Raw genomic sequence first — 13,127 nt, 5'->3', positions numbered from 1 at the left:
TTCTGTTAGACATGCTTTCGGGAAGATCGCTATTTAAAATCAGCAAAGTCGGTCCATAAATACCGGAGATATGAGCAAAAATCCGAGACAACCTCTGAAAATTTCATAAAAAAGACAATTTTTTTCATGTATTAATATAAGGAACAACAACACTGCTTATTCATTGAGTATTTCGTTTCATATGTTTGGATGGCTGTGTGTTTCATTGCCTTGTGTATATTGTTTTTGTTTCTTGGTGCATTCAGTTTCGTATGTTTGGATGTCAGTTGGTTTCATGTATTTTGTTTTTGCTTTTTTTTGAGTATTTCGTTTCGTATGTTTCATTGCCTTGTGTATATTGGTTTTGTTTTTTTTTGGTGTATTCAGTTTCGTATATTTGGATGTCTGTTGGTTTAATTGCCTTGTGTATTTTGTTTTGTTTTTTGTGTATTTCGTTTCGTATGTTTGGATGTCTGTTGGTTTTACTGCCATGTGTATTTGTTTTTTTGTGTGTTTATTTCGTTTAGCATTGTTGTTCGTTTTGCTATTGCTATAATAATGATATTAACGGGAAAATGAAATAAATTAAAATTTTATAGAATTGATATTTTTTAAATACACTGTGGTGAAGGGTATATAAGATTCGGCACAGCCGAATATAGCACTCTTACTTGTTTTTAAATCAACTTTTCATTAATGTTTTCCTATTATTAAATTTTGTCGATATTTTGATTTTTGCCTACTAAAAACTACCAGATAAAATTTCGAACTAAATTTTTTTATGGAAAAATCTAGATTTGGATTGAAGTCTAATGCTATGTTTCCACTGGATAGAAATCTACTAGATTTGCCTTCAAGGTGTTTCCACTGAATAGTATATAGAATTATTTCTTAAATGACACCAATTTAAAATTTATAATTTTTTATTTTTTTATTTCGAAAATAAATGTAATTTTTCGACAAAAACATTCAATTTAAATGGATAGCCTATAATTGTATTTCTTTATCCGAGACACAACACAGAGTTGCATATAAATGAAATCTAGTAGATCATACCCCATTTACACTACATCGAAATCTTTCTTCAAATCTTTACTGTTTACACTTCGTATTTTTGACATTTAGGAAGATTTAATTTTTTCTAATATTTCTCCAAATTGTGTTTAATATGAAAAATTAGAAGGAAATATGGAAAATTTACTTGAATTTCATTTAGAATAAAAAATAGATATTTAAATAGACATTACCTTCTATTTTAAATTATCTTTTCATTCATGTTTTCCAATTTATTAAAATTTTGTCGACATTTTGATTTTTCTTGTTTGTTTTGTTTTTCTCTTTTTTCTTGTGTATTTTTTTAGTATTATTTAGGAAAAAACAGAGTTGCATTTTTATTTTTACTAGATTTGCCAAAATCTACTAATGAAGAAGATTTTGTTTTGAATGGGAAATCTAGTTAAAATCAACTAGGTTTGCTCGAAATCTCATAAGTACTAGATTTCGCTATAAATAGAGTATTAAGTAGATTTGGATATGTCAGAAACGTATGGCAAATCTACATGATTTCAACTAGTTTTGCCTAAATCCACATTACCCCCCATGTCAATATTCGACAAATCTATGTGTTTTGAGCAAATCTAGTGGTTTTTAGTAGAGCTCTGTTTATTCTAAATAATTCTTAAAAAATACGACGCTTTACAAGAAAAAAGACAAATATCAAATATCGACAAAATTTAATAATAGGAAAACATTAATGAAAAGTTGACTTAAAAAAATGTTAATGCAATTATTTAATATAAATGAAATGTACCTCATATTTTTTTCTAATTTGTCAAACAAAATATTAGAAAAAACAAGTAAGAGTGTTATATTCGGCTGTGCTGAATCTTATATACCCTTCACCATAGTGTATTTAAAAAATATAAATTTTATAACATTTTATTTAATTTTATTTTTCCGACTATATCATTATTATAGCAATAGCAAAACAAAATGAACAACAACAACGCTAAACGAAATAAACACAAAAAAACAACATACACAAGGCAGTAAAACAAACAGACATCCAAACATACGAAACTGAATACACCAAGAAAACAAAAACAATATATACAAGGCAATGAAACAAACAGACATCCAAACATACGAAACTGAATACACCAAGAAAACAAAAACAATATACACAAGGCAATGAAACACACAGACATCCAAACAGACGGAACGAAATACTCAAAAAAAAAAAAAAAAAAACAAAATACACAACGCAATGAATAAGCAGTGTTGTTGTTGTTGCTTATTTATCAAAGCATGAAAAAACAAGTAAGAGTGCTATATTCGGCTGTGCCGAATTTTGTATACCCTTCACCATAGTGTATTTAAAAAATATCAATTTTATAAAATTTAAATTTATTTAATTTTCCCGACAATATCAACAACGCAAAACGAAATAAACACACAAGGCAGTAAAACCAACAGACATCCAAACATACGAAACGAAGTACACAGAAAAACAACACAAAATACACAACGCAATGAAACCAACAGCCATCCAAACATACGAATACACCAAGAAACAAAAACAATTTACACAAGGCAATGAAACACACAGCCATCCAAACATACGAAACTGAATATACCAAGAAACAAACACAACATACACATGGCAATGAAACACACAGCCATTCAAACATACGAAACGAAATAATCAAAAAAACAAAATACACAACGCAATGAATAAGCAGTGTTGTTGCTTATTTATCAAAGCATGAACAAATTTTCTTTTTTAGAAATTTTCAGAGGTTGTCTCGGGTTTTTACTTATATCTCCGTTGTTGCATGTCTGATAGAATTATTGAAGATTTGTATCCAGAAGATATGTGGGGTCTTCAGAAAACTGATTTCAACAGACAGACAGACAGACGGACATGGCTTAATCGACTCCGCTATCTATAAGGATTCAGAATATATATACTTTATAGGGTCGGAGAGTTATATTTCGGAATTTACAAACGGAATGACAAACTTATATATATTCTTCTCACGAAGGTGAAGATTAAACCTTCTTTAATGTCAAAAAATATAAGTGTAATAGCCCAATTACACCACTATGAAATCTAGCATTTATGAGATTTCGAACCAAATCTATTTGATTTTAACTAGATTTCCCTTAGCAAACAAAATATACTTCGTAAGTAGATTTCGGCAAAATCTACTCAAAATCTAATTACTTTTAGTAATGCAACTCTGTTTTTTTCTTTACTTATACTAAAAAATACGACGCTGCAGCTTCCATAAATAAAATAAAACATCGACTTTCGACGTTTTGCAGTATGTGCATGAAAAGTCGACTCTTTGACTTTTACAATTTTAACTTATCGACTTTCCACCTTCCCAAGTATCTAGTCGGTAGATATATTGCACGGAAGGATTTTTTAATCCTTAATACTTTTAATCCATATTCCAAGGAGTATTTTGCGCGACACTTCTTAGAACCTGTATAATTTACCAGCAACAATTTTACTGACCATTTTGGAGGAAGCCAATTTTCCAAGGATCTGCTCTACCGATTTTTTTCTAGGAAGGATTTACCTAACAATGTCTCCTATCATATTCCAAGGAGTTTTTGGCGCGACACTCGCTAGATCCTATATAGTTTACCAGCAACGATTTTACTGACCATTTTGGAGGAAGCTAATTTTCCAAGGATCTGCTCTACCGATTTTTTGCACGGAAGGATTTTTTCAATCCTTACCATGTCTCCTACCATATTCCAAGGAGTTTTTGGCGCGACACTCGCTAGATCCTATATAGTTTACTAGCAACGATTTTACTGACCATTTTGGAGGAAGCCAATTTTCCAAGGATCTGCTCTACCGATTTTTTGCACGGAAGGATTTTTTTAATCCTTACCATGTCTCCTACCATATTCCAAGGAGTTTTTGGCGCGACACTCGCTAGATCCTATACAGTTTACCAGCAACGATTTTACTGACCATTTTGGAGGAAGCCAATTTTCCAAGGATCTGCTCTACCGATTTTTTGCACGGAAGGATTTTTTCAATCCTTACCATGTCTCCTACCATATTCCAAGGAGTTTTTGGCGCGACACTCGCTAGACCCTATATAATTTACCAGCAACGATTTTACTGACCATTTTGGAGGAAGCCAATTTTCCAAATATCTGCTCTACCGATTTTTTGCACGGAAGGATTTTTTCATTCCTTACCATGTCTCCTACCATATTCCAAGGAGTTTTTGGCGCGACACTCGCTAGATCCTATACAGTTTACCAGCAACGATTTTACTGACCATTTTGGAGGAAGCCAATTTTCCAAGGATCTGCTCTACCGATTTTTGCACGGAAGGATTTTTTCAATCCTTACCATGTCTCCTACCATATTCCAAGGAGTTTTTGGAGTGACACTCGCTAGATCCTATACAGTTCACCAGCAACGATTTTACTGACCATTTTGGAAGAAGCCAATTTTCCAAGGATCTGCTCTACCGATTTTTTGCACGGAAGGATTTTTTCAATCCTTACCATGTCTCCTACCATATTCCAAGGAGTTTTTGGCGCGACACTCGCTAGATCCTATATAGTTTACCAGCAACGATTTTACTGACCATTTTGGAAGAAGCCAATTTTCCAAGGATCTGCTCTACCGATTTTTTGCACGGAAGGATTTTTTCAATCCTTACCATGTCTCCTACCATATTCCAAAGAGTTTTTGGCGCGACACTCGCTAGATCCTATACAGTTCACCAGCAACGATTTTACTGACCATTTTGGAAGAAGCCAATTTTCCAAGGATCTGCTCTACCGATTTTTTGCACGGAAGGATTTTTTTCAATCCTTACCATGTCTCCTACCATAATCCAAGGAGTTTTTGGCGCGACACTCGCTAGATCCTATATAGTTTACCAGCAACGATTTTACTGACCATTTTGGAGGAAGCCAATTTTCCAAGGATCTGCTCTACCGATTTTTTGCACGGAAGGATTTTTTCAATCCTTACCATGTCTCCTACCATAATCCAAGGAGTTTTTGGCGCGACACTCGCTAGATCCTATATAGTTTACCAGCAACGATTTTACTGACCATTTTGGAGGAAGCCAATTTTCCAAGGATCTACTCTACCGATTTTTTGCACGGAAGGATTTTTTCAATCCTTACCATGTCTCCTACCATAATCCAAGGAGTTTTTGGCGCGACACTCGCTAGATCCTATATAGTTTACCAGCAACGATTTTACTGACCATTTTGGAGGAAGCCAATTTTACAAGGATCTGCTCTACCGATTTTTTGCACGGAAGGATTTTTTCAATCCTTACCGTGTCTCCTACCATATTCCAAAGAGTTTTTGGCGCGACACTCGCTAGATCCTATACAGTTTACCAGCAACGATTTTACTGACCATTTTGGAGGAAGCCAATTTTCCAAGGATCTGCTCTACCGATTTTTTGCACGGAAGGATTTTTTCAATCCTTACCATGTCTCCTACCATAATCCAAGGAGTTTTTGGCGCGACACTCGCTAGATCCTATATAGTTTACCAGCAACGATTTTACTGACCATTTTGGAGGAAGCCAATTTTCCAAGGATCTGCTCTACCGATTTTTTGCACGGAAGGATTTTTTCAATCCTTACCATGTCTCCTACCATATTCCAAAGAGTTTTTGGCGCGATACTCGCTAGATCCTATACAGTTCACCAGCAACGATTTTACTGACCATTTTGGAAGAAGCCAATTTCCCAAGGATCTGCTCTACCGATTTTTTGCACGGAAGGATTTTTTCAATCCTTACCATGTCTCCTACCATAATCCAAGGAGTTTTTGGCGCGACACTCGCTAGATCCTATATAGTTTACCAGCAACGATTTTACTGACCATTTTGGAAGAAGCCAATTTTCCAAGGATCTGCTCTACCGATTTTTTGCACGGAAGGATTTTTTCAATCCTTACCATGTCTCCTACCATAATCCAAGGAGTTTTTGGCGCGACACTCGCTAGATCCTATATAGTTTACCAGCAACGATTTTACTGACCATTTTGGAGGAAGCCAATTTTCCAAGGATCTGCTCTACCGATTTTTTGCACGGAAGGATTTTTTCAATCCTTACCATGTCTCCTACCATAATCCAAGGAGTTTTTGGCGCGACACTCGCTAGATCCTATACAGTTCACCAGCAACGATTTTACTGACCATTTTGGAAGAAGCCAATTTTCCAAGGATCTGCTCTACCGATTTTTTGCACGGAAGGATTTTTTCAATCCTTACCATGTCTCCTACCATAATCCAAGGAGTTTTTGCGCGACACTCGCTAGATCCTATATAGTTTACCAGCAACGATTTTACTGACCATTTTGGAGGAAGCCAATTTTCCAAGGATCTGCTCTACCGATTTTTTGCACGGAAGGATTTTTTCAATCCTTACCATGTCTCCTACCATATTCCAAAGAGTTTTTGGCGCGACACTCGCTAGATCCTATACAGTTCACCAGCAACGATTTTACTGACCATTTTGGAGGAAGCCAATTTTCCAAGGATCTGCTCTACCGATTTTTTGCACGGAAGGATTTTTTCAATCCTTACCATGTCTCCTACCATATTCCAAAGAGTTTTTGGCGCGACACTCGCTAGATCCTATACAGTTTACCAGCAACGATTTTACTGACCATTTTGGAGGAAGCCAATTTTCCAAGGATCTGCTCTACCGATTTTTTGCACGGAAGGATTTTTTCAATCCTTACCATGTCTCCTACCATAATCCAAGGAGTTTTTGGCGCGACACTCGCTAGATCCTATATAGTTTACCAGCAACGATTTTACTGACCATTTTGGAGGAAGCCAATTTTCCAAGGAACTGCTCTACCGATTTTTTGCACGGAAGGATTTTTTCAATCCTTACCATGTCTCCTACCATAATCCAAGGAGTTTTTTGGCGCGACACTCGCTAGATCCTATATAGTTTACCAGCAACGATTTTACTGACCATTTTGGAGGAAGCCAATTTTCCAAGGATCTGCTCTTCCGATTTTTTGCACGGAAGGATTTTTTCAATCCTTACCATGTCTCCTACCATAATCCAAGGAGTTTTTGGCGCGACACTCGCTAGATCCTATACAGTTCACCAGCAACGATTTTACTGACCATTTTGGAAGAAGCCAATTTTCCAAGGGTCTGCTCTACCGATTTTTTGCACGGAAGGATTTTTTCAATTCTTACCATGTCTCCTACCATAATCCAAGGAGTTTTTGGCGCGACACTCGCTAGATCCTATATAGTTTACCAGCAACGATTTTACTGACCATTTTGGAGGAAGCCAATTTTCCAAGGATCTGCTCTACCGATTTTTTGCACGGAAGGATTTTTTCAATCCTTACCATGTCTCCTACCATATTCCAAGGAGTTTTTGGCGCGACACTCGCTAGATCCTATATAATTTACCAGCAACGATTTTACTGACCATTTTGGAGGAAGCCAATTTTCCAAATATCTGCTCTACCGATTTTTTGCACGGAAGGATTTTTTCATTCCTTACCATGTCTCCTACCATATTCAAAGGAGTTTTTGGCGCGACACTCGCTAGATCCTATATAGTTTACCAGCAACGATTTTACTGACCATTTTGGAGGAAGCCAATTTTCCAAGGATCTGCTCTTCCGATTTTTTGCACGGAAGGATTTTTTCAATCCTTACCATGTCTCCTACCATAATCCAAGGAGTTTTTGGCGCGACACTCGCTAGATCCTATACAGTTCACCAGCAACGATTTTACTGACCATTTTGGAAGAAGCCAATTTTCCAAGGGTCTGCTCTACCGATTTTTTGCACGGAAGGATTTTTTCAATTCTTACCATGTCTCCTACCATAATCCAAGGAGTTTTTGGCGCGACACTCGCTAGATCCTATATAGTTTACCAGCAACGATTTTACTGACCATTTTGGAGGAAGCCAATTTTCCAAGGATCTGCTCTACCGATTTTTTGCACGGAAGGATTTTTTCAATCCTTACCATGTCTCCTACCATAATCCAAGGAGTTTTTGGCGCGACACTCGCTAGATCCTATATAGTTTACCAGCAACGATTTTACTGACCATTTTGGAGGAAGCCAATTTTCCAAGGATCTACTCTACCGATTTTTTGCACGGAAGGATTTTTTCAATCCTTACCATGTCTCCTACCATAATCCAAGGAGTTTTTGGTGCGACACTCGCTAGATCCTATATAGTTTACCAGCAACGATTTTACTGACCATTTTGGAGGAAGCCAATTTTACAAGGATCTGCTCTACCGATTTTTTGCACGGAAGGATTTTTTCAATCCTTACCGTGTCTCCTACCATATTCCAAAGAGTTTTTGGCGCGACACTCGCTAGATCCTATACAGTTTACCAGCAACGATTTTACTGACCATTTTGGAGGAAGCCAATTTTCCAAGGATCTGCTCTACCGATTTTTTGCACGGAAGGATTTTTTCAATCCTTACCATGTCTCCTACCATAATCCAAGGAGTTTTTGGCGCGACACTCGCTAGATCCTATATAGTTTACCAGCAACGATTTTACTGACCATTTTGGAGGAAGCCAATTTTCCAAGGATCTGCTCTACCGATTTTTTGCACGGAAGGATTTTTTCAATCCTTACCATGTCTCCTACCATAATCCAAGGAGTTTTTGCGCGACACTCGCTAGATCCTATATAGTTTACCAGCAACGATTTTACTGACCATTTTGGAGGAAGCCAATTTTCCAAGGATCTGCTCTACCGATTTTTTGCACGGAAGGATTTTTTCAATCCTTACCATGTCTCCTACCATATTCCAAAGAGTTTTTGGCGCGACACTCGCTAGATCCTATACAGTTCACCAGCAACGATTTTACTGACCATTTTGGAGGAAGCCAATTTTCCAAGGATCTGCTCTACCGATTTTTTGCACGGAAGGATTTTTTCAATCCTTACCATGTCTCCTACCATAATCCAAGGAGTTTTTGGCGCGACACTCGCTAGATCCTATATAGTTTACCAGCAACGATTTTACTGACCATTTTGGAGGAAGCCAATTTTCCAAGGATCTGCTCTACCGATTTTTTGCACGGAAGGATTTTTTCAATCCTTACCATGTCTCCTACCATAATCCAAGGAGTTTTTTGGCGCGACACTCGCTAGATCCTATATAGTTTACCAGCAACGATTTTACTGACCATTTTGGAGGAAGCCAATTTTCCAAGGATCTGCTCTTCCGATTTTTTGCACGGAAGGATTTTTTCAATCCTTACCATGTCTCCTACCATAATCCAAGGAGTTTTTGGCGCGACACTCGCTAGATCCTATACAGTTCACCAGCAACGATTTTACTGACCATTTTGGAAGAAGCCAATTTTCCAAGGGTCTGCTCTACCGATTTTTTGCACGGAAGGATTTTTTCAATCCTTACCATGTCTCCTACCATAATCCAAGGAGTTTTTGGCGCGACACTCGCTAGATCCTATATAGTTTACCAGCAACGATTTTACTGACCATTTTGGAGGAAGCCAATTTTCCAAGGATCTGCTCTACCGATTTTTTGCACGGAAGGATTTTTTCAATCCTTACCATGTCTCCTACCATATTCCAAAGAGTTTTTGGCGCGATACTCGCTAGATCCTATACAGTTCACCAGCAACGATTTTACTGACCATTTTGGAAGAAGCCAATTTCCCAAGGATCTGCTCTACCGATTTTTTGCACGGAAGGATTTTTTCAATCCTTACCATGTCTCCTACCATAATCCAAGGAGTTTTTGGCGCGACACTCGCTAGATCCTATATAGTTTACCAGCAACGATTTTACTGACCATTTTGGAAGAAGCCAATTTTCCAAGGATCTGCTCTACCGATTTTTTGCACGGAAGGATTTTTTCAATCCTTACCATGTCTCCTACCATAATCCAAGGAGTTTTTGGCGCGACACTCGCTAGATCCTATATAGTTTACCAGCAACGATTTTACTGACCATTTTGGAGGAAGCCAATTTTCCAAGGATCTGCTCTACCGATTTTTTGCACGGAAGGATTTTTTCAATCCTTACCATGTCTCCTACCATAATCCAAGGAGTTTTTGGCGCGACACTCGCTAGATCCTATACAGTTCACCAGCAACGATTTTACTGACCATTTTGGAAGAAGCCAATTTTCCAAGGATCTGCTCTACCGATTTTTTGCACGGAAGGATTTTTTCAATCCTTACCATGTCTCCTACCATAATCCAAGGAGTTTTTGCGCGACACTCGCTAGATCCTATATAGTTTACCAGCAACGATTTTACTGACCATTTTGGAGGAAGCCAATTTTCCAAGGATCTGCTCTACCGATTTTTTGCACGGAAGGATTTTTTCAATCCTTACCATGTCTCCTACCATATTCCAAAGAGTTTTTGGCGCGACACTCGCTAGATCCTATACAGTTCACCAGCAACGATTTTACTGACCATTTTGGAGGAAGCCAATTTTCCAAGGATCTGCTCTACCGATTTTTTGCACGGAAGGATTTTTTCAATCCTTACCATGTCTCCTACCATATTCCAAAGAGTTTTTGGCGCGACACTCGCTAGATCCTATACAGTTTACCAGCAACGATTTTACTGACCATTTTGGAGGAAGCCAATTTTCCAAGGATCTGCTCTACCGATTTTTTGCACGGAAGGATTTTTTCAATCCTTACCATATCTCCTACCATAATCCAAGGAGTTTTTGGCGCGACACTCGCTAGATCCTATATAGTTTACCAGCAACGATTTTACTGACCATTTTGGAGGAAGCCAATTTTCCAAGGATCTGCTCTACCGATTTTTTGCACGGAAGGATTTTTTCAATCCTTACCATGTCTCCTACCATAATCCAAGGAGTTTTTTGGCGCGACACTCGCTAGATCCTATATAGTTTACCAGCAACGATTTTACTGACCATTTTGGAGGAAGCCAATTTTCCAAGGATCTGCTCTTCCGATTTTTTGCACGGAAGGATTTTTTCAATCCTTACCATGTCTCCTACCATAATACAAGGAGTTTTTGGCGCGACACTCGCTAGATCCTATACAGTTCACCAGCAACGATTTTACTGACCATTTTGGAAGAAGCCAATTTTCCAAGGGTCTGCTCTACCGATTTTTTGCACGGAAGGATTTTTTCAATTCTTACCATGTCTCCTACCATAATCCAAGGAGTTTTTGGCGCGACACTCGCTAGATCCTATATAGTTTACCAGCAACGATTTTACTGACCATTTTGGAGGAAGCCAATTTTCCAAGGATCTGCTCTACCGATTTTTTGCACGGAAGGATTTTTTCAATCCTTACCATGTCTCCTACCATATTCCAAAGAGTTTTTGGCGCGACACTGGCTAGATCCTATACAGTTCACCAGCAACGATTTTACTGACCATTTTGGAGGAAGCCAATTTTCCAAGGATCTGCTCTACCGATTTTTTGCACGGAAGGATTTTTTCAATCCTTACCATGTCTCCTACGATATTCCAAGGGGTTTTTGGCGCGACACTCGCTAGATCCTATACAGTTCACCAGCAACGATTACAGTTCACCAGCAACGATTTTTAGAGGAATCTAATTTTACAAGGAACTATAGTTCCAAGACTATATATAGTCTCGATTCCATTTTGTGTTTCCCATCTCTTTCCATTGAGTTTTCCATGGTATTTTTTATTAGCTAAGCAATTTATTTTTCCCCTGTGGTGTTGCCACTTAATTCCCAAAATTTTCTCTACCGTTGCTATCTTTCGTTGCTAACTGGACAGACGTTAATAATTCGAATTTCCAAAAATCCCGTCTTAGTAGATCAATTTGTCAGGATTACAACCTCCTGTCCGAATTTCAAGTTTTAAGCTTCAGGCATTTAGGCTGTGGGATGATGAATCAATCAGTGAGTCGGTCAGACAGTAACGTTAGAATTTTATGTATAGATATACTAAAAACAACAAATCATATGTACATATATTTATATGTATATTCTGTTTGCAATTGTAAAATTTTTTTTCAAGCATCACCCGCTCCAAAGTCAGATGGAACTGATAAAACTGATCGCGTCGAAAAGAAAGAATTGCCTCCTGCTGTTATACGCGTAACACTTGCTTCACTTGATGAGTATAATATACTATTACAAAATGGCCTTAATTTTTACGATGCTACTTTTTTCCCAACGGAGACAAATATTTCATTGAAAGGGGCTAAAATAGAATATAAGAGAAGGTATGTACATATATTTTATTTTGTTTTAAAAATTAAATATATGTATAAAATTAATAATATATTTATTTTAGAATGTTAGATGGAAGTATTCCTGGTCGTGTACGTGAACTACTCCCTGTTTTTGACGCGGCGGGGTTTTGTAAGTTGACACCACCCATTAGTAAACTAATTAAACCACCAAGAACATAAATATACCAAAAACAATCATCAATAAACTCCATATACAGATGTACGTAGATTAATGTATTCGATTTTATACTAAAATTCGTGTTATTTTGTAATAAATGATTTTATATAAAATAATATTTTAAATCCTTACTAGGCCAAACATACTACATAGTTCGGTGAATATATATGATAACAGAAAACATTCTATTTTGAGGGGTAGACAAAAGGCTTTTCTATGTCAGTCTATATCAAACAAATTATTATTGTAATAAGACATAACAATTAAGCAAACGGATACATTTTTTATATTAACCTATTAATAAGAAACGAAATAAATTTAATATAAATTGTCCATATTATTTTTTTTTTTAATTCCGAAAAATAAATTCATAACTCAAGAGATTTAAGAGAGATCTAATTGAAATAACATGAGCTATTTTTTGTTTTTATATTTCAAGTAGGCAAAGTGCCACACATACAAAGTAAGTATTAATAGATTGTCAGTCTACTGTCATGAAAAATATGTTACGTTATTACCCATTGCAGGTTCAATCTTAGTTGATAGGAGCTTTACTATTGGGGTAACGCACTTTTAAAGTCAAGGTGGTTGAAAGCAGTGCCGAGGGCCTGAATGGCTACTAAGTGAATAAATAAATTAGCTGTTAATAGCTCCCCTCAGCGTTAGGCTAAATCGCTGTTGTAAGATAGTTGCCCAGTCCACGTACGCCTTCACTGCGTGG

At 37.1% G+C, this 13,127-nt stretch overlaps 1 protein-coding gene across 1 annotated transcript in view; it reads left to right on the top strand.

Moving 5' to 3' along the window:
• LOC119599704 overlaps positions 1 to 12,819 on the top strand; it is a 103,091-nt gene extending 90,272 nt beyond the window's left edge. Inside the window, exons 4-6 of the mRNA XM_037949599.1 lie at positions 12,012 to 12,219; positions 12,291 to 12,448; positions 12,542 to 12,819. Coding sequence (XP_037805527.1) covers positions 12,012 to 12,219; positions 12,291 to 12,408 — 326 coding nt within the window. The 3' untranslated portion in view covers positions 12,409 to 12,448; positions 12,542 to 12,819. The remainder of the gene's footprint in view (positions 1 to 12,011; positions 12,220 to 12,290; positions 12,449 to 12,541) is intronic.
• The last annotated feature ends 308 nt before the right edge of the window (positions 12,820 to 13,127 follow it).

Source organism: Lucilia sericata, unplaced genomic scaffold (assembly GCF_015586225.1).
Source record: "Lucilia sericata isolate MDLA Ls3-8-SP2 unplaced genomic scaffold, ASM1558622v1 Contig000085F_arrow, whole genome shotgun sequence".
NCBI lineage: Eukaryota > Metazoa > Arthropoda > Insecta > Diptera > Calliphoridae > Lucilia > Lucilia sericata.
The sequence above is the reverse complement of the archived record's forward strand: the minus strand, read 5'-3'. Positions and strand labels throughout refer to the sequence as shown.